The sequence below is a fragment of the Bacillus rossius genome, chromosome 13 (assembly GCF_032445375.1).
Source record: "Bacillus rossius redtenbacheri isolate Brsri chromosome 13, Brsri_v3, whole genome shotgun sequence".
NCBI lineage: Eukaryota > Metazoa > Arthropoda > Insecta > Phasmatodea > Bacillidae > Bacillus > Bacillus rossius.
Window position 1 is genome coordinate 8,499,452 of NC_086340.1, and position 21,383 is coordinate 8,520,834.

Consider the following 21,383-nt stretch of genomic DNA (forward strand, 5'->3'; position numbering starts at 1 on the left):
CCCAACTGCAGGACTATGGAAATGACACCCACTACCTTTTTATTGGGAACCATGAAAAATTTGTCTCAAGGTCAAACTTTTTTTAGAATAACAATTACCGTGTTTTATTGCATAATCGTCGCACATTTTATACTAAAATCAAGTTTGAAAAGTAGGGGTGCAACGTTTAAGAGGGGGAATATTTTTTTTTAGGTAAAGTTATTCATAAAAACAAAACCCATTCATGGATAGTATGTTTATTTAAAAAGTGAAGTATAAAAGAGTGCACCAAACAATTTAACTTAATAAGTCATGCATCAAAAACCTTTCTTCAACTTTAAATAGAAAAAAAAAATCTGTGATCCGAATGCGAGCCTGAACTAACGCGTTGCTATCGTCGTAGTACACACCGCGAAAGGGTGCGGGCTAACAAATGTAGTTAACTCGGCACACTCGACAGAAAGCACGCATTTGCATGCAATTGGCGAGATATTGATATTCGACTACGTGTGAACTCATCTTGGTAAGATCTTTACAACCTGGATTGCTCTGTCTGTAGTCACTACTCGATAACAGTGGAGGATCCAGAAGCTGCAGGTGGTCTCCCTCGCCTTTTGCCACTTGACTTTTGCCTCTCAATCTCTTGTTTTTTTGCAACCTGCTCCTCGCCAAACCTATTCCCTGGAAATGTCATAAGAATAAGAATGGAAATGCTGGGCTACCTACTTGCTGCATATGAGACAAAATTGGCCATTCATGAGTAGAAGAATGCAGGAGTACTGAGTTATCAGCTTGTGTTACACAATTTGTTAAACTATCACGGATAAAACAGGATAAGGATAGCACCTAGTACTCGTGTTTACTTTTTTGCAATAATTATTTCATTTTCTACTAGCTGATAAGAGAAACTATTTGCTTCTGTGTTACCAGTTATTGTCTTTCTTGTGTGTTCTATTTTTATATATATAATCAACCACTGCATTGCCTGAAAAGAAAAAAATTAAGTATTTCGAGTTTAACAAAAACTAATGAAACAAAAAAAAATTGTTCAAACTACATAAAGTAAATGGAAAGAGACACACCAAATATGCTGATCATGGATTCATTAGTTTTTTTTTTTTTTTTAACCCTTAAAATTCACTTTTATTTAATCAATACTGTGTTTATATGATGTCAAAGATAACAGAAAGAATGGATTGAGAGCCAAAAGTGAATAAAGCATCAGTAAATGTAATAGCTAGTGCTGCCTAACTTGTGTGATTGCAGAAAAATGACAATATGAAGGGAAAAAAACTACAAAATCTGATTTTTCTGCAAATTTTGCCTTGTTTTGGCATATTCATAAAAAAAACTCAAAAAATACAAATATGCATTACCTCCTTTGTTGGTACATTATAGAGACAATGCCTACTTGTATCTTACTATGGAAATAATATGCAATCCAGTTTATCACTGTAAACACAGGAAATGTGGCAACAATCCCTAAATAACTGTCATGTACATCACTCACAATGTTCTCGTGCTGTAGGAAGCCTACAGTTTACAGGGAAGAGCCACACCCAACATTCCCGGAGTTCTAAGTTTGCCGATCACTCGTAAAAAAAAATATATTGCTAGGATTTATATATTTTACGTTCATAAAGTATTTTAAATGCTAATCAAGCTTTCATTTTAACTGTAGATATGAGCTTCCTAAGAGTATACCTAAGTGAATATTCAAATTTTCGAATACGATTAATAAACCCTGCAATTCTGCTTCTAAATAGCAAAAATTCAGTTTCCTTACGAATATATGGCATAGGATACCTTTTGAGTTTATTTTAGCCTAATGTTCTCTGTTGAGGTTAAAACATTTTTGCAATATAATTTTTTTTTTTTAATGTTTTAATGGGGCTTCATAATCAAAAACATGAACAATGTGACGTTTTAAACATGGAACAAGTATGCACAGTTCTTTTCCACTACTGTCTTATCGCTAAATATCGCTACTATAGAAGCAGGTTGTGGAAAATAAAGTGAATAGGAACTGAAATGAAAAGTAGATTAGCTGCATAATTATATTTAAAAAAAATTATTTTTGTAATTTAAACTTTTTAAGAAACATTTTCCTTATAATTATTGTTGCTGACTTCAACATTTAATTATAGTATTAGTTGTCTAATTTTCCAGAAGTTGTTACATGACTTTCAAAAACGAACGGTAGGTAACGCATATGAGAACAGATTAAACAGTCTAATCAGATTTGGGGAGATCTTAAATCTCTTGTTACTTTTAATATCTACGTTGTTAAGACCTTAGTTTCACCAACTTCTTAGGTTCAGGATAAATGTTTTCATGAATGTTTAAAACATTTAAATGCTTATATTAGGTTTGTCCTATGGAAATTATTGACGTTTATGATTTCTGTCTCATTGTGATTTCAAAGCATAAATTGTCATAACTTAGTAAAAATTTAGTTTTAAAAATAGAATTTTTTTTTGCCACAACAATTTTCCCCCATGCTTACACAGCACCTACAATCATCAAAATTGGCATATTTTACGAAGGTGGGAGTTTACTACTGCCAAATACGACTCCATCTGGCTTGTAAACATGTAAGTTAATAATTTCTTTTAATTTTAATAACTATGTAAAAATAAACAATATATAATTTTTTTTCACTAAATTTATGATTACAGACTTTATTTGAGGCTTTGGGTGAAGCCCTTTTAAGAGCGAAAGCGAGTTCATTCAATAATGATATAACATGGCACCTACCTAAAAACAAACAATTTTGCCGTCATTTGATTAGGCTGATAAAATTAAAAAATATAAAAGTAGTGTATTTATTATTAGCTTTGAATAACTCTTACCCATTTTATTTTCCTTCTACTAGGGAGTCCAAAAACAAGGGGAATGTTTTATTATTTATATAGATGGCAGCACGTGTCAAACAAAAAGTGTCTAATGAATTTTTTTTTATTTTAAAGTCGGCCATTTCTGTTTCATTCTACCAGGGAAGCAGAAATGTGGAGGAGGTATTAATTATTATTCCAACAGTGCTCAAGAGATGGCAGCACTTGTCATAAAACAAAGCATATCCAGCTATTTCATTTCATTCTACCAGGGAGGCAGAAATGTGGTGGAGGTATTATATATTATTCCAACAGTGCTCAAGAGATGGCAGCACTTGTCATAAAACAAAGCATATCCAGCTATTTCATTTCATTCTACCAGGGAGGCAGAAATGTGGTGGAGGTATTATATATTATTCCAACAGTGCTCAAGAGATGGCAGCACTTGTCATAAAACAAAGCATATCCAGCTATTTCATTTCATTCTACCAGGGAGGCAGAAATGTGGTGGAGGTATTATATATTATTCCAACAGTGCTCAAGAGATGGCAGCACTTGTCATAAAACAAAGCATATCCAGCTATTTCATTTCATTCTACCAGGGAGGCAGAAATGTGGTGGAGGTATTATATATTATTCCAACAGTGCTCAAGAGATGGCAGCACTTGTCATAAAACAAAGCATATCCAGCTATTTCATTTCATTCTACCAGGGAGGCAGAAATGTGGTGGAGGTATTATATATTATTCCAACAGTGCTCAAGAGATGGCAGCACTTGTCATAAAACAAAGCATATCCAGCTATTTCATTTCATTCTACCAGGGAGGCAGAAATGTGGTGGAGGTATTATATATTATTCCAACAGTGCTCAAGAGATGGCAGCACTTGTTAAAAAGTAAAGCATCTATCCAGCTATTTCAGTTCATTCTATCAGGGAGTCAATTAAAATAGCACACCTCCAAAAAAAAAAAAACATGCATTTGACCAGGAATTTATTAATGTAGAAGAGGTAGTATATTAACTTTAAATTACTTATTTTATGAATTACAATATTTGATTGAATAAATGGCTATCATTGGTAGTCTTTCTATTCAATCTACCAGGAAGTAAGCTGAGACGAGGTTTACCAATTAATTTACTGTTAATAAAAAAAGGACAGTGCCTGCCGAACACACGTAGGAATGCCAGCTGTTAATAAGTCAGTAGGTTATTACTCCTACAATCTTCTATTGTGTTTAAATATGGACAGAATATGATCCATGTGCTTCCAAGATTTAATAACTGAGCTCTTGGATACTACAGACAAGGGAAGAGACACCCCACTGTCTCAGTACTTAGTAAATACATGGAGTCCAGTGTTTTACCTGGGCATCATTAAGGTTCAGCTTCGAATATCATGGATGCCCCACGTGCTTGCAGCCAGATAATGAGCTCTAACTCCACTGGTAGTCCTGGCCTTGAGTGTGCTCTGTATTTCATTGCTGGGTAGGGAGGGGAAGGGAAAGTACCAAATAGAACAACACTTTTCCCGCTGTTTACTTTCAAATTTTTCTCGATTTGTTGCATGCACTGCCACAACCTTTTGCATGGTCGGTGGTGGTGTGATCACACTTGGCGGACCATTTAATTGGCCCCCGACCGATATCGTAGATGCCGATATCCGATCTTGGTGTAGGTAGCCATGACTGGGTGGGTGAACTATTGGGTAGGGATGAACATGGTGCACAATAAGTTGATTATATCTTATTTGAGTAGCTTGGCTTCCTCATATTTCAAGCACATGTAAATTACTATAAAAGATAAATTTTATTACTACAAGTAAAGAATTTAATTTCCTGTGTATAAAGATTTTGTTTTTCATACACTGTAAAAATCTACAGCAGAAAAATTAATAGTTTCCACACATTTCATCGAGGCTTTATATGTGTATGTTCAGCTATGACTTTTTAAGTTGGAAACGTGCAGAATTAAAGAACTTTTATTCAATTTATCTTGTTTCCCGTTCATTCAACTTTAATCATTGTACTATTAAGAGAATTGGTCAAATTCATCACCAATGTATCTTACAATTTGTACTCTTTTCCTGTTTTCAAATAACAGCACATTCATTAAGAAACAACAGAATATAAAAATAATAATGCCCGTATTACGAACAAGCACGGAAACATCCCAGCATTAATTAGTGCAAATGATCGCGGGCAGAGCAGCAGGAAAAATAAACGAGAATTCATCGTTGTTAGATGGCAACATACCACTTGGAAAGGGAGATAATGACTGTCCATGCTTTGCTTTAAAAGAAAAATATTATAAGCAGGTAATATTAATTTACCATTTGTCAGTGTTTGAACTTATTACATAATTGACTCATAAAGCTATATAAACAAATGTAAATCCACTAATGGATACACTCAATGCTCGAATTTGCTTAATCTATTATCCACATAGTTTACAATCCTAAATTACTACAGGTTTGTAGCAAAGAGTTTTTATTTTTATTTTCAAGTAACAGTGTCATGATAAAAAAAAAGTATGTATAGTTTCCTTACATAAACGCGGTGGCTACATCTATTACGTGCACAGGAATACGTATGACGTAAAGTGAGTTTCTTCTGTTTGAGGTCAGCTGCCAACTTGTGCTATCAATTGGATGGCTTCGCAGGCAACACTCACTGCGATGCATTTGCTTCCAGTCAAGCCTGTGCACACATCAGTTTTTGATGTGTAAACATCTCAGCTCTTGGTATACGACATCAACATTTGGTGGGAGTAATTTCTCGAAAATGGAAAATAGAAGTCGATTTGACCGGAAGTGTGTAAACACAGTGCTGCCATCTGTGGAAGATTCATAAATATCACAAATATGACAGAACCACAGGAATAATCTGCATAACAAATTGTATTCCAGGATAGTTACACTACCATAAACCCCGATGTTCGCGAAAGTTAATATATACGGGTGCATGTTGCCGCACGTGAGTCCACCATCTTGAAAACTTCAGCCCGTGGCAATGGCAGCTTCTGCATGTATGCGCATTGGACTTTCAACTTGTCAAATTTCCATTGTGTAATGTGCACTTAATTTCTTTGCATTTATGGTGCGTACTAAAATTTCATCCTCAACTCGTCCAAAGTAAAACCTAAAAAAAAACACAGGTGGTGGTGATTTCGGTGTAAGAAATACGTCACACATTAAGCATTAAGGCATTTACATGTGATGTATTCGGTAATCCTGTCTAGCCCTGAGAAATCAATAATACCATCATGTTAAACAGAATTATATTTAGATGTTAAAAATTGAGAAAATATTTTCCTAAAATAAATACTTTTCATATATTTATCACATTGCATTATTTTAAAGAATTCTATATTAAATTTTGTGTCCGAGTTTTGTATTATTTGCAATATGAGAACACATGAATTTGCTCGTTACCAAGGTTAGAATTATACATCTCTGGTGAGTACTGCAAGACGAGCTCTTTTTTTTTGTCTGAATCAAATTCAAAAATCAAAATATGTACTGTCAAATATAGATATGTGATTTGAATAAGTAAAGGAAAATTTATTTTCAAAGATTTTTTTTTTTTTAATTTAAAAATCATATTAACTTATGTTAAATCATTTTGATCAATGGGCAGGGTGCGTGTCCTGTGGAATGATTTCAGAGTACATCACTCAGGGATCAAACTGCACACTTGCACTAGTTCACGCTGGTAGAACGTTACGATCCAACTCAGCCTGAAGGAAGCAAGCACAAGACAAGCACCAGCCAATGGTTCGGCTTATTCTTTTTTGACAAAAACCAATTTTTTTATTATCATCCACGTCATAATACATACAAAAAAAAAAGAAAAAATCGGATTCACAATTCACGTACAAAATAAAATAAACTTCCAATCTGACGGTCCGTTAGGTGAAACCCTCGCTTCGGATGACCAAACTGAAATGTCTCCATGATAAAAGTAACGGTGGTTGTTTGAACATTTGAACTTGGAATGGTTAAAAGGAGTTATTCTCCTGTGCCCTCCTCAGCCGGCGTGCTGGTCTCCTGAACGGTCTCCCTGGCGTCGCCGGTCTCGCCAACGGTCTCCTTGGCGTCGCCGGTCTCGCGAACTGTCTCCCTGGCATCGCCGGCCCCCTCCTCGGAGCCCGAGCCGGGATCCGCGCCGCGGTCTCCCTCGCGCTTCTCGGGGGCGGCCAGCTCCAGCAGGTTGTACTTCCTGAGCCGGAAGTAGTCGGGCAGCACCGCCAGGCAGCACGTGCCCCTCATCACCTCCACCATCACGGACAGCTGCGGGGACTTCAGGTCGGCGCGGCTGCCCGGGCTCCTCAGCGTCACCATCTCCGCCAGCTGCTTGATCACCTCCTCCCGGTCCAGCGCCGAGCTGTTCCGTCGCCTGCGCACGATCCACCACCGTCACGCTTAGTTTCAAAGTATTTATTATGTAACTGACCTGACCTAATCGACCATTTTCATTAATTAGGCATTCACAAACACACGGCAATAAAAAAATGTGACGGTCAATTGATTACACAGGTCTTGTATAGCAAAATAAGAACAGCGATATCTATTTGGAATTTCTTATCTCCGCCGCTTTTAATGAAAAGAGGAAGTTGAAGAGCATCTAATAAAGGTATTTTCGGATTTTTAACATTTTTTTTCGCAAATACCGCTCAACTACATAGGTATTTTCCCTTTGTATCATAACTAGGGACAAGATTATATCGTACTGTCAAAGCAACACAGCCACATGTCAAAAGTAGAAACCTTTAACACAATTAAACAAGAGGCTATATTATTGCAGTAACATGGTTGAATTTCAGACTTGCGTCCGTCGCAACATCGTGTTTTGAACGTTATTTTTCCGATATTCAGGCACGGCCTTATTACATTGGTAAGATTGGCAGATGTTGTTTTCCATTGGCGATCTTAACTCAATTTCACATTTTTTTGAGATATGGCTCTATTACTTTGACAGTGCGATATGATGAATTGCGATAAAACCAAAATAACGCTGAAAGCAGTTCAATACACCATGTAACACCGAAATGAAGGTTAATACAACCTCAAGCACCAAAATGCAACAAAATAATTAAATGAATTAGCTCATTTAATCAAAACTGAACTCAGATTACAAAACCATAATCTTTTAATATACATATAGATACCATTTTTATGAGTGGTGCATTACTTTATACTTCTGGTACTAGCGATAACAAGCTATAGTGCTATATACTATATTACACAATTCAACTGGTATGTTGATAAGATGTAAATATTTGGTTCAAAATTGATATAAATAACACAAATGCATGTGCCTATAAGATAATACACCTGAAAAAATACCACACTGATAGAGTGATACTGATAAGAATGATAAGACACGAAAGAACCAGAGAAAAGTTCTGCAGAGGCTAACTAATAGCAAATTTGTCAAGTTGTTAAAGCCAATTTTGGCATTACAATAATACATACAGTAGTATACAAGTACATACACATATACAAATGCTGAAAGACTTCGCGGGCACATGGTAGTATTATTAACATTAAATAAATAGTATTTTCCACCGAGTGAACACATCAAACATATACCAAGCAGTAGTCTGGAAGATAAATTTTACGAACTGGCATACCTTCCTATTTCAGAGTGTCAGTTGTGCTACAATATACATTAACTACATTAAGCATTAAAAATTTGTTAAAACAGACTTGAAAATCTAAACACTTAAAAAAAAAGTTTAACTGTATTTGTCACAACAGCAACTAGTCAATGCTGTAATATATATTTTTCAAAATAATTTTTTGTTTCAACTACATTCTGCTGGTACATGAATAGATATGTGCTTAATTAATAAGTAGACACGTACTTAAATACACTTACGTGAACATAACAGCAAATGTCTTGCTTTCCTTTGCAAAATATTTATCCAACAAAGGCTCCAGTGCTGCCCGTACGTCCTCCATCGTAGCCTGCAAGATGAAATAAACAGAAATTACCCAATTATCACAAAAGTCCATATATCCACCCATAATCTACACAAACTTGAGACCAAAATAACCAACTAGACACAGGGTGTCTTCTGGGTCAATGAAGTTACCAAAACAGGTCAAGATTTACATAGTTGATTTTTATGTTCAAGACACTGAAATATATCCTATAGGTAAAGACAAGATTCTATGGCCAATTGTGTTTTTAAAACAGACAATTTCACTGTTATTGGTTTTATTTTTTTATAAATCTGTTTATTAAAAAAAATTAGCACATCACTGAACAAATATGACACTTAAATGTTCCATGATGTAATATCTCTAAAGCAGTGTCATTTTGACTGATACATGATGCACTTTTTACAATATAATGATTTGTAATAAGCATGTCAAACTATTCGGAACAAATTAAATAAATCTGTTAGGTATTTTTATGTCTGAAAAATGTAATAATGTTGTAAACATCAAAATAAGTAACTAATAACAGTTGCAAGATTACAAAGAAGTAAACCTTTTCAATTTTTTTTTTTTAAATATGACGTATTTGTCATTAGAGTTAAATTTTAATTGAAAATACCAATAAGTACTATCATGATTTTGATAACACTTTGGTGCTTTGTAGTGTGTTGACTTGAATGTTGGTGTTACATGATGAAGTGACATGCTTTTAGGTTTTATCTTGGTTTTATTGCCAATTCACCATAATAATCTTCTTCCTACCTCTAGGAGTAACATTTCGTGATCACCTAAAGATCTTGGAAGATTTTCTCCTGAATGGATATTTATTGAAAGAGCAGTTTGTACACTGCATTTAAAAATAGCTTGAGGGGGGGGGGGGGGGGAAACCTACACTGAAGCACTTTAATCTACATTATTTTAAGTTTTTTGCTTGTGAAAAAAATCATGACCTGAATTTTGCCCCAAGTTTGAATTTTGCAAGCTGCTAATCATCTCATATTTGAGGTCTTAATTTACGTGACAGTATTTATGTTGCTACTGCACTGACTTTGTTTCAATATGGTGGGGGAGGAAAGAAAAAGAGGGCAGAAAGAGTTATTTTTAGATCTTTTTCCTTCTTTTAGCTGTCAACGAAGTGGAAAGGGGAAGGGGTAAGCGGGATTGAAAAAAAAAGTAGGGAAGGGAATATCAATCAGTACGATGTGGCCAAGGAGGTTGGGTACTGCATTTCTCTTCCAGTGCTACACTGTTCAAAATATACTGAGCTGTCACAACCCTGTGTAGCGCACACTACTCATATCAGGAACTCAAAAATGGTGATTTTAGAAGACTTACAATAGTAAAAATAAAAATTTTAAGGCTTGATTTTTTGTATTATTTTACTCTACAAGAACTAATAAAGCAATATTGTGTTTGTCATTAGTTACAGCACTCTCAAGATATTTGTTTAGCGCTTTAGGTAAAGTTTATGACAAAAAAAATTGTTTATACCCTAAAAATGTTAATATGCATTCTTTTAATTTTAAAAATAAAAATTTAATGGGTTGACTGTTTATTGAAAACTTGAACTGATGTGTTTTTTCTCATAAATTATTTCATTACAGATTCTTCACATTTATATTCATATTCGAGGCAATCTTTCATCAAAATTAAGATTTGATAAAAAGTGATGTGACCCATCATTGGTAACCTGTTATTTCTCGAAATAAAAATACAATGAGTTAACCATTGATGTACTTACACATCTTAAATACCAAAAATTAATTCCTGTCATTTATAAAAGCTTAAGCACATCAGATATCGAAATTTTTTTTTTTTTGAATTTCAGATAAAATGGTCAAAGAATAATGATTGTAAATTACATCAGACATCTACATCACATAATAAACTGAGACCACAAAGTTCAACAATTTTAAAGTATAAATTACCATCTCCTGCACACACAAAAATCATGTATGCTCATTTTAATTCCAACCAATTTTATAAACTGCAACCTGAGTCAATGCATTATGTAAATGATGCTCATTATATTCCAACCAATTTTATAAACTGCAACCTGAGTCAATGCATTATGTAAATGATGCTCATTATATTCCAACCAATTTTATAAACTGCAACCTGAGTCAATGCATTATGTAAATGATGCTCATTTTATTCCAAACCAATTTCATAAACTGCAACCTGAGTCAATGCATTATGTAAATGATGCTCATTTTATTCCAACCAATTTTATAAACTGCAACCTGAGTCAATGCATTATGTAAATGATGCTCATTTTATTCCAACCAATTTTATAAACTGCAACCTGAGTCAATGCATTATGTAAATGATGCTCATTTTATTCCAACCAATTTTATAAACTGCAACCTGAGTCAATGCATTATGTAAATGATGCTCATTTTATTCCAACCTATTTTACAAACTGCAACCTGAATCAATGCATTATGTAAATGATGCTCATTTTATTCCAACCAATTTTATTAACTGCAACCTGAGTCAATGCATTATGTAAATGATGCTCATTTTATTCCAACCAATTTTATAAACTGCAACCTGAGTCAATGCATTATGTAAATGATGCTCATTTTATTCCAACCTATTTTACAAACTGCAACCTGAGTCAATGCGTTATGTAAATGAATACACTGTGCACGTGCGAGATTACCTTGCAAGTTGCTTCAATCGGCAAGAGCCGCTGTAAGAAGCGACACTTCTGCGCCTTGGTGTCATTCAAGTCTTCCACAATGCTGAGCGCCAGCTTGACTGGATCAGGAATCTGACCACAGGCACGGCCATACATCACACAAGTAACACCCAGGTGACTCCTTTCTAAAGTAATCATGCATACTTCACTTCTATAAAAAATAATATATGTAATTAAAACCTTCTTCGAAATTTTTCCTGGTTAGTAAAATTAAATTCCTTAGTCCCTTGAAAATATATAATAGCTACAGCTTAATATAAGTAACTATACAGAGTATAGTAGAAACAACTCTTTAAGGGGCTTGTCTGGTCAGGGTTAGCAAGGCCCATCCAAGGTTCAACAATTCAGACAACCTTTCAAAAACACCACTGTTAAAGATATCCAGATAGGCTGCCCTTCCAAGGGGCAACAATTCAGCTCCCCCCTTCTAGCGCGGTGTCGCCTCTGAACTGGCTTCTCGTAGCGCATAGGACAGCTGTGAGATTAGAGATAACCATAACAAAAGTGGCAAATAAGCGAGACAAAGGTGTAATCCAAGCCCCTTGAGTGGTTACAAGAATCTCTACCGGGAGTTTCATGCTTAGATATTGTTCTGAAAAAAAATGTTTTAGCCATTTTCGCTCTTCTAAAAATACAGTGTAAAAAACAAAATACAAAAACCAGACCGACTCAGCCACCCTCAAGAGTATTCATAAATGTCTTTTGTACACAGACCCCCCTCGGAGTTGCAACCCAGAGGAGCCGGGTTTGAAACGCAGACTTCGGTTTTCCAAAGTTTTCTCAAACCACTCCACTTGCCACAGGCCATGGCTGATCCCTGGTCTGAGTAGTGATGCAGTATCATCTTGAAGACCTCGTTAAAATAAAATCTAATAGGAGTTTTTAAGGTCCCTTTTACTTCATCGCTTTTGAGGTAGAAAACTATTTGTAATATCACAAAATACATCAAGAAGAAAACAATTATAATAGTTAAAGCACACAAAAAAAAATTCTTTGGTTAGTTCAAAAATTACAGATAAAACCCTATTGTCCGGAATTATTTCTGGAACACATATCTAACTCAAGCATAGTGTCTATCTGAAATTTGTAGCCCTAACATTTGATTTGATCACTTCATTACATTTACTTTATGAGTTCAAATTAAGGCAGCAAAACACACCTTTTAGTTTAAAGGTGAGATACAAAATACAAAAAATAAAAAAAATAAATTTGAAACATTTTTTACACATAAAAATAGTTTGATGGCCAGAAATTAGCCAACTGTATTGCACATGTGCATAACGTTGTTTGATGCCAAGTCTGAAATAATAAAACTTTCAATACCCTCATTATAATTACTTACAATTATTAGCCTTTATTAAGGAATTTTTAAAAATTCATAATGAATTTGAAGGATTTTTAAAGGCCCTTATTCAATTACAGACAAATTTTGGAATTTCTAAGGATAATTAAGGATATGTACAAACTCTGTAGTAGTCCACCCCAAACCAAGATCTCGAAATGTTCCGATTTTAGTGTGGGTAAGTGCTGATCAAAGTTAGTACCTACTGACTAATTATCAGAACTCCTGTTTATGTTCGTCAATGAAACTGTCTAGCATACGTAATTTTCCCAAACTGTTCAAAGTATAAACCTAAACACTATCTAAACATGCTTGCTTGTCATGAGGTAGTGGCCAGTTGTGGTTTCGAAGGTTAGGAAACAGTTTGAAGTAAAACAATACCAACCCAATAACTTATGTTTACAATTCAATCAACAATATTCTGACGATAATATGAAACATAGATAACTGTGCAAAACTTTTCAAAGTTAATGCTACTTTGGTGTGCATTTTCATCAATGCAATTCAGCATTTGAAAAATTTATAAAAAAATATCTAGTTGTTAATTTTTTGTACAACAACTTGCATGATATATTTTCAGAAGTTCTTAAAAACTTTGTAAAAAAAAGGCAAAAAAAAAATAATTTTAATAATACCCCATAACCTGATTTTATTTGACTTTGTAAAAAGCAAAATACTTTATGCTTAAGAAGTCGCGATTTTGCGTAGGTGGCACTGCGAGAAAACAACAAACTGATTAAGTAACTCTTTTATTGTGACCTTGAACCAAAACTCTGCAATGCTTACAGTTGATACTATTAAAATTGATAACTGGGACATTGATTTATGGACATACTATATTTTGGAATATTATAAATACAAAAACAAAAAGCCTAAATTAAAAAAAAAGGTATGAAAGGAACAAAGAACTTTAATAGGATATCTCACTTCAATTGATTATGTTCACTTTGAAATTTTCACCCATCCCTTTGACTCTAATAAATTAAAGACCCCTCGACTAATTTAGCTCATCTACAAATGAAAATTCTATTGGCCCAACATGCCTACCTACCAAATTTTTATGAAGATCCAATCAACAATTCAAAAATTATCCTTAAACAGTCACACACATAAAAATTCAGATTCACGCAAGTTTATTTGGAAGAGCTGGCTTTGCTTGGTGGGAAATATCACGCTGGCCAGACGTAATGCGCAAAATCGCAGGGTCTCTTTAACGGTGAACAACACTCACCGTCGTTTGGATGAACAAGCAGTTCTTGGCCCCGGACTCGACGACTTGGAATTTCCGCTGCCCCGGCTTCTTGTTCGCCTCGTCCTTGAGGGAGCTCAGCTCCTTCTCCAAGGCTTCGTCGATGTCCTCTCCCTCGTCGTCCCCTGTTTCCCGCTCCTCCATCGCATCCTCCGTCACCTGCTGTCGGCACACAGCGGGTCCGGGCCTCCACTGACACCTGCTCAGTTTCACTCAGGACAAAAAATTGGTTGTCTGTAAAGTCGGTTTACGGACGATAGTTTAACGTGACAACGTCATAACAAAACATTGATGAAATGATTGCATACTTTTATGAATAAAATTGAATCATTTTTATTGAATTATCACTATTTTGTATGGAAACAAAGGAGTGAAATTAAATCTACAGTTTAATTGATAAATTTACTTTTATTTGCACTCATTAATTCAAATATGTTTATTACTTTAACGAAGAGATTATTTTAACTATAACTTTTATACATGTTTGCTATTTAACTTCTTCCAGTAAGTGTTATTCTGTTAAGGATAGGACGATGATAGGAAAAGTAGGAAACGAATGGGAGTGTTTCAAGTTTAATGTGCCTCGAAAAAGTAAAATCGATGGTTGTTCCAATCGAGTGGAAGAGAGATAGATGCGGCGCAAGCGTACGAGTGTAACGGGACACCGCATAACGCGACAATGTGCATAACGGGACACTTTTTCGTGCGTGCAGCCGCCGTTCATCGATTTATTAGACGTCCCGTCAAAAATGAATAACTGAATGGCGAAATTAGGACTTGTGTAAGTCTCGTCAGAATCAGGGTAGACAATTACCATGAGAAATAATGAAATGAGAAGTGAGCATTGATGGAAAGAAAGGGGTCAGGAAAAACCGGAGAAAATTCACCCAGAAATGTCTGCCACATACACTACTACAAAAAAAAAGAACATGTTTGATTCCAACCGGAATCAAATCCTCGGCTGTTCACTCGACTACCCTCTGCCCCCTACACACTCTCTTTAATGCTGAAATTTGGTGAATCAAAGGGTACATATAATTTTTAAAAAAAAATGTCATTTTCTAGAGCAGGCTCTCTTCTGAAAATATAAAACTTAAATTATGTAAATAATATTTTTGAGCTCCTGTCATTCTATTTGATGATTCTGTAAAAATGGCTTTGTTATACTTCAAGTAGTTTACCGTTTTGAACAGTTGGTTAGGTTAGCCACATTAAAAATAACCACTGTAATCTGATGTAAATGGTTGGTTACATTAGGTTAGCAACATTTAAAATACCTGCCAGCATTTCTCAGTACAATCAGTACTCAAAAATACTATTTTGAGAGTTTTTACTTTTTTTTTTTTTTTTGCTTCAAATGAGCACCTATTCTAAGAAATCAAATAGCTACATTTAAAATACTGTAAATTAGTGTGAAAAGTTGATTAGATTAGTCTAGTTACATTCTAAATACTTGATGGTATTTTTTGGTGCATGTAGTACTAAAAAAAATTGAAGTTTTTTTGTCACAAAAAAGTAGCCCCTAAAGGAAATTACAGATTTTCTATTTCCCCCCTCCTTACCCTAAACCCTCCTTGTGTTTCAGTACACCACTTTATCTTCTACCTCCATCCACACCAAGTTTCCTTGGAGATCTATCCTTACATAATTGGAACTTTTGGCCTCTCCTATTTCTTCTCCCTTCTTATTCACTACGTCTTACTAGGGTTTGTAATTCTACAGAGTTGTGGCTTTTCATAAAACAAAAAATCCAAACCAATTTATGTTTGTTAACTACTAAAGTATTTTTTCCATTTAGAGGCTCCTGAAAAAAAAAAATTTGTGCTACTTAATTTTATTGTGGTTACACAGAGGAGAACAAGTTTGTAACATTTAAATTATTGATAAAATGTTTATAAGTGAAGAAATGTATTCACTTCAGTATACCATTAGTACCACGTTAACTTTGTGTGTGCATCTGTTTTGGTACTACTTGTTTCAAATGTGGTATTTTACTGATAGTGAAAATAATTTTGTACGTAATCAAACAGATGTTTTCAGGATTTCAACTATAAAGACAGATTTATTTCCCAATTAACTATTTTAACATTCACCTGCACAGTAAAAAGGGAGCTGCCAATGTTTATTTCCCAGTAAATGTTGAATACTATACTACTTTTCCTGCTATCCGTAAAAAAAAAAATGAAAAGCGATATGAGTTAAAGTTTCATATCACGTATCAAAGTTTATTCCTTGATCCTGATGGCATGATCCTGTGGTGCATGGTGCGAGTCATTTTAATTTGGTTCATCGAAAGATCCTAGGCATGACAAAAACTTGTGACATAACAATGAATTATAATCGTTAGTTGAATACAAATAAGAAAAATTTCCACATGGCCTGACACAGTTCGTTTGTATTGTGATATTCCACTCTCTGTGGGACCAAGATTTTTTTGAGTACTAAATTAAAACAGCACGCCTTATTTACCACAGTATCAATGTATACATTAGAATCAAAGGATGAACTTGGATATGTGTTATGGAACCATTACGACATGTGACATGGGACTACGTGGATGGAATGGGACTGGCACTCATAGGAGCCGGCTTGCTACCCGAGGGAAAGGCCTGTCGTTCCGGTCAGCCAGAAAAATGCTTACGGTTAGATGAGATGGAATTTGCTGGTGGGGGAAACAAGAGTGCCCCCAGAGACATGCAAAATTCGCGGATTCATTGACCTCTAGGATAGATTCCACAGTCCTTTAAATACTCGCGGAAATGACACCTGTTCATTGGCTACTGACGCGTGAGACGCGTAATTCGGCACTTTCTTGGTTTAGTGTTTCCCATTGGCTCACAGTTCCTCGGATAAAATGTGGGCCAATCGCAGAAGCGGTACGAAGGTATAGTTTTGATGCTAGCCTTTCACGAAATGAATCCGCGAATTTTGCATGCCTCTAGCAATTACCCCATAAATGTTTTACAAATAATGGAAATGTAACAAAATTGCTCTCCTGTGTCAAAATTACCACAAAATTCTGTGGGGGAAAAAAATTATTTCGAAAGTATATTGTTTTTCGCAGAGCCTCTAAACACTTCCCATTATTATATATAACTATTTAACAGTAAAACGGCATTGGAATTTAACATTATTTACATTGATTACATATTACTGTACAAGGTGTATGAGTGCTTATATTTTAATCACTGATGTTTTAATACTGGACAAAATGAAAAAGTTACAACAATAGCCTACTTAAAATCTCCCAAAATAACGAAAAGGTTTTCTCATCGAAAATAAAAATATAAAAAAGAGGGGGGGGGGGGGGGGGGGGCGCTTACATTTTCTTGAGGATTTTCAGCGTTTAGTTTCTCAGAATATTCGTTCAAAATGTTGTAGGCTTCCCGGATACAGTCCCCCTCGCGTGCGTTGCATGTACACAAAAACCCTTTCAGCCCAGCTTTCAAAACAAATTCCTTTTGCTTCTTATTTGTCCGGTAGTTGTAATAAGGTTTCTTCCTCTTCTGGTAATTACTTGAACTCATATTTAAAAATACGCCGCCACAGCTTCGCCGACTAAAATCACCAAAGATGACGGCTGCCACAGACAACTATACAATACAAAAGAAAATAATATGACGATGATCACGAGCGTAGAGAAAACTTTATTAACTGCTCATATAACAAAACATCACTCACGCCATAATATTGAAAATAATATATATTTTCCAAATTCTAATTGAATATTCTTTAAATGTTTGGTAGCATAATCAAAATTTATATATTTTTAAAATTGCATATTTATATACTCCTTTCCCAGTAATAAAATATGACAAATAAATTGAGAATTGAGTTTCAAAAGGAAAATTAGTCAACTATCTTGGATTTAATAAAGTTTTGTTTTATGTTATTCTAAAATCAAAAATCTTTGCGTATAATCTATGTCTACTGCCTTATCATGGTAGGTTATTTTTATAGGAGGGGGAGGAGATTGTTTGGATGGTTTTTGGCTGGTATCCGAAGCTGAAAAGTGGACATCCAGTTACATGAATATTTATTGGCGGTGGATGAGGTGCTGTGTACTAACTAATGAGTATGAGATGGATAGTTAACTAAGGCCTGGGGCGTAAGGTTGCCAATACGTTCGAAGACAGTAGAACTACGGCTGGCAAGGATACCCGGGATTTGAGATCCCCAGGACACAACTAACACTGTTTGAGTAAGGACTAACACTATTAAAATAAGGAGACGATAATTTTATGCTAATGTTGAATTTACTGTGAAAATCACACTACATATGCACACTAAATTATTACCTCTCTTTGATCTTGCACACGCAGAGCCTGCCATCACCAAGCGGTCTCGTGTTCGAAACCCAGAGAGAACCTAGTGAGGACTGGCGTGAGATTGTAGGTATTAAATGGTCTGGGATGGTGCCAGGCTAACTCGTGATGTTTAACCAAAAGTTGTTGTGTGGGTCATCGGCCCCAGCGTGGCTCACAAGGTTCGTAAGCAGTGTGTGGCCACTGGCTAGCTAAGTGGTGATGCACTCCCTCGTCAGCTTATTATGATGGTTCCTGGCTAAGAGGCTATAAGCAAAAACTGATAGTAATTATAGGCGTTTGCAAAACATATTTATTCTAAACATTATTACCGATTACCAAAACAGGGGCTTGCACCTACATAATTACATGAATATTTGACACATTGCACTCTACATTACTTTAAATTTCCCTTGCGGCAGTCTATTAGGGGGGTTTTGTGATTTTAAGCAGCCAATTCCGTAAGGTGTTAACACCGCAGTGAAAGGGTCCCAAGGCGCGGTGAAGTTTAAGGCGAGCGGGTTAGGCCCGGCACCACAAAATGACCCGGAACATGTGGGGAACTAAAAAGAAAAAAGATTAGGTTGATAAAATTATATTTGCCAGAGTTACATATCAGTAGCACAAAACTGTTGGCTCCCTACGGGACAGCACATCCACCTCAGACTGTGGCCTGCTCAAGACTGCTGGAAGGGGGTGGCGCAAGGGAGGGAGGCAGTATCACCTCGCACCAAAATGTGAAACGAAAAAATGGCAAACTCTTTTACATACATACTACTTAGAAACTAAATACACAAATATATCACTGAACAAATTATTGAACTAAAAAAGCAAATAGCGAAGGCTTAATAAAACTATCATTATATATAAGTTAAATAATTTTTTTAGGCACTTGAGTCAAAATAGTGAATGATTGTTTCTTGCCTTAAAATTAAGTAATACACTCGGGTGTGATTAATATGAAATAAAATTAAATTGCAATTATTCCTTATCACTCTCTGCAGGAGACACTGCAGTGACACTTAACTGTTTTTGTCCCGATGGCACAATTTCGCCGTTGATTCATGTGGGTTGTGCGAGGGGTGCGTTCCGCCAGCAGGGTCTGGTGCCAGCAGGGTCTGGTACCGGCAGGGTACCAGGCTTTACTGCCACAGGAGGCACGACATCAATAAATATAGTCTTGACACTACATGATTTGGGGAGATGGGGGTAAAATATATGCACATCAGTATGTAATAAAAATCATTAAAATGAAGACATGTTTGGTAGATTATTAACGGCAGTCACTGAGAGGATACTGAAATAATTTCTTGGTTTTAAGCCCACAAAATACTGCTACAGATTAACTACTTAGCTGCATAGTATGACAGATTCAGGTAAAATTAAGCTAACAATCTATTAAGTACACAAATATGTGATGCTATAGGCCTGGATAGCCAACAGTTAGATTAAATCCATTTGAGTGGAAAAATACTTCTGATTGCATCAACAGTTCTCGACTGTAACAACTCTCACACTTTAGATGAGACGATCGGGTTTGAAAATGGCTATTATGAGACTGTTATGATGCTCTGTTGCACCAAACTTTATGCTTTTTTTTAACAGTCATAAGCAAAGTGTGCTTTATGTAACACAGTGCAACAGTGTGGGGGAAAATATACGATAAATTATGTGTCTCTATCATCACAAAATGTTTGGTATTTAATATAACATAAATGCGACTGTCATTTTGATTATTGTATTCACCTTCCTTGTTAAACTTTGCTGCACATGAACAATTTCAATGATTTGATGTAATTTTGTGAAATCATTTATGTCTTAAATTTTACTGGCACAAAATCTGCTTTGTCCAAAAAAATTTTCAACATAACTTCTCTCAAGAAAGAGAATTATCTATATTTTTAAACTTCATCATTCCGCACGAAATTTTTCAAGGAAACGTCCGTAGTGGCATATCTGCTTGAGTGACAATAGCAGTACAAAAATTTAAGAGACATAGTTGAGGGGTGCATATGCTCTTCCGCTCATTCAGAAGATAAAGTCTATTTAAGGAACAAGTGCACAGATTCATTTGGGGCATTAGGCTGGCCATCCATAAAATTTATTGCAGTAAATATAATAAATTTTTTTCCCCAAAGAACTAGGCTAGCCAATCATTTACCAGTATTATTTTTCTCATAAATGAGGAAATAATATTAAGCTGTCAAAATGTTGATAGAGTTACATAACACAGCTACCTGTCAGAACAGTGTGCTCATACTGTTCTGGGCAAAGCACTGAGTCATAACTCAGCAATAACCAACTCAGTCTTGTTTGGCGTATCAATTGGGAAATGTTTGGGTGTATGACAAAAGCTTAAAATATATATACCATCTAAAAAGGGTTTCAGCATGGTAGTTAGGCAGTTAACGGGGATTAAGCCTCGCCATCTTGCAAATTCAAATATTTCCGAAAAAGCCTCCGCGCTTTTTTTTTTTTTTTTTTTTTTGTTTGTTTGACATGGCATAGGACTTGGCTTTGGCTACTTGCTGAAGTCAACACTTGTGAATGGGAAGCCTTCTTTTCACAGACGAGAGAGCCAAACGTCCGATCGTGCATCTTCGGTATTTTTTTTTTTGTGCATTGTAAACAAATATGACGGTGTTGATAAAAGGAAAGACCATAAACAGGCAACGGTATTTATTTATATGCTGCCATATTTTTCGTTTGCCGTGTGTCCGTGAATGTTTATTTTGGACAACTCATGCTAACTAATGGTCAATTAGGTTAGCTACATTATAAATACTTTAAAACATTGTGGACGGTTGATTTGGTTAGGATAGCTACATTAAAGATACTGTGAAATCATGTAAACGGTTTTCTAGCGCTGGATAGCCACATATTAAAAAGTTATTTGCTAAGCAACCATACAATGATTTTACAGTATTTTTAATGTAGCTATACTTACCTAATATAACCAACCATCCACAATGTTTTAAAGTAGGTATTTATAATGTAGCTAAACTATCCTAATCGACCGCAAAATTG

The 21,383-nt window shown here is 35.4% G+C and overlaps 1 protein-coding gene across 2 annotated transcripts; it reads right to left on the bottom strand.

Moving 5' to 3' along the window:
* Positions 1-6,592: 6,592 nt before the first annotated feature.
* Positions 6,593-17,669, bottom strand: LOC134538199 (THUMP domain-containing protein 1 homolog). Of its 2 annotated transcripts, none has more exons than XM_063379289.1 (5): positions 17,376-17,669; positions 14,035-14,214; positions 11,423-11,533; positions 8,693-8,781; positions 6,593-7,207 (listed from the first exon to the last, which is right to left on the bottom strand). In XM_063379289.1, the coding sequence occupies exons 1-5, from the start codon at positions 17,577-17,579 to the stop codon at positions 6,820-6,822; spliced, it is 972 nt and encodes a 323-aa protein (XP_063235359.1). In that variant the 5' UTR covers positions 17,580-17,669; the 3' UTR covers positions 6,593-6,819. The 2 variants fall into 2 exon arrangements, with proteins under 2 accessions (XP_063235359.1, XP_063235360.1); XM_063379290.1 differs by having other exon boundaries at positions 14,035-14,211; positions 17,376-17,656.
* Positions 17,670-21,383: the final 3,714 nt, after the last annotated feature.

Coding starts and splice junctions, on each gene's coding strand:
- LOC134538199 (XM_063379289.1), bottom strand. CDS start 17,579: ATGAGTTCAAGTAATTACCAGAAGAGGAAGAAACCTTATTACAACTAC. Junction 11,534..14,034: donor GCTTGTTCATCCAAACGACG/GTGAGTGTTGTT, acceptor GCCTGTGGTCAG/ATTCCTGATCCAGTCAAGCT. Junction 7,208..8,692: donor ACATTTGCTGTTATGTTCAC/GTAAGTGTATTT, acceptor GATCGTGCGCAG/GCGACGGAACAGCTCGGCGC.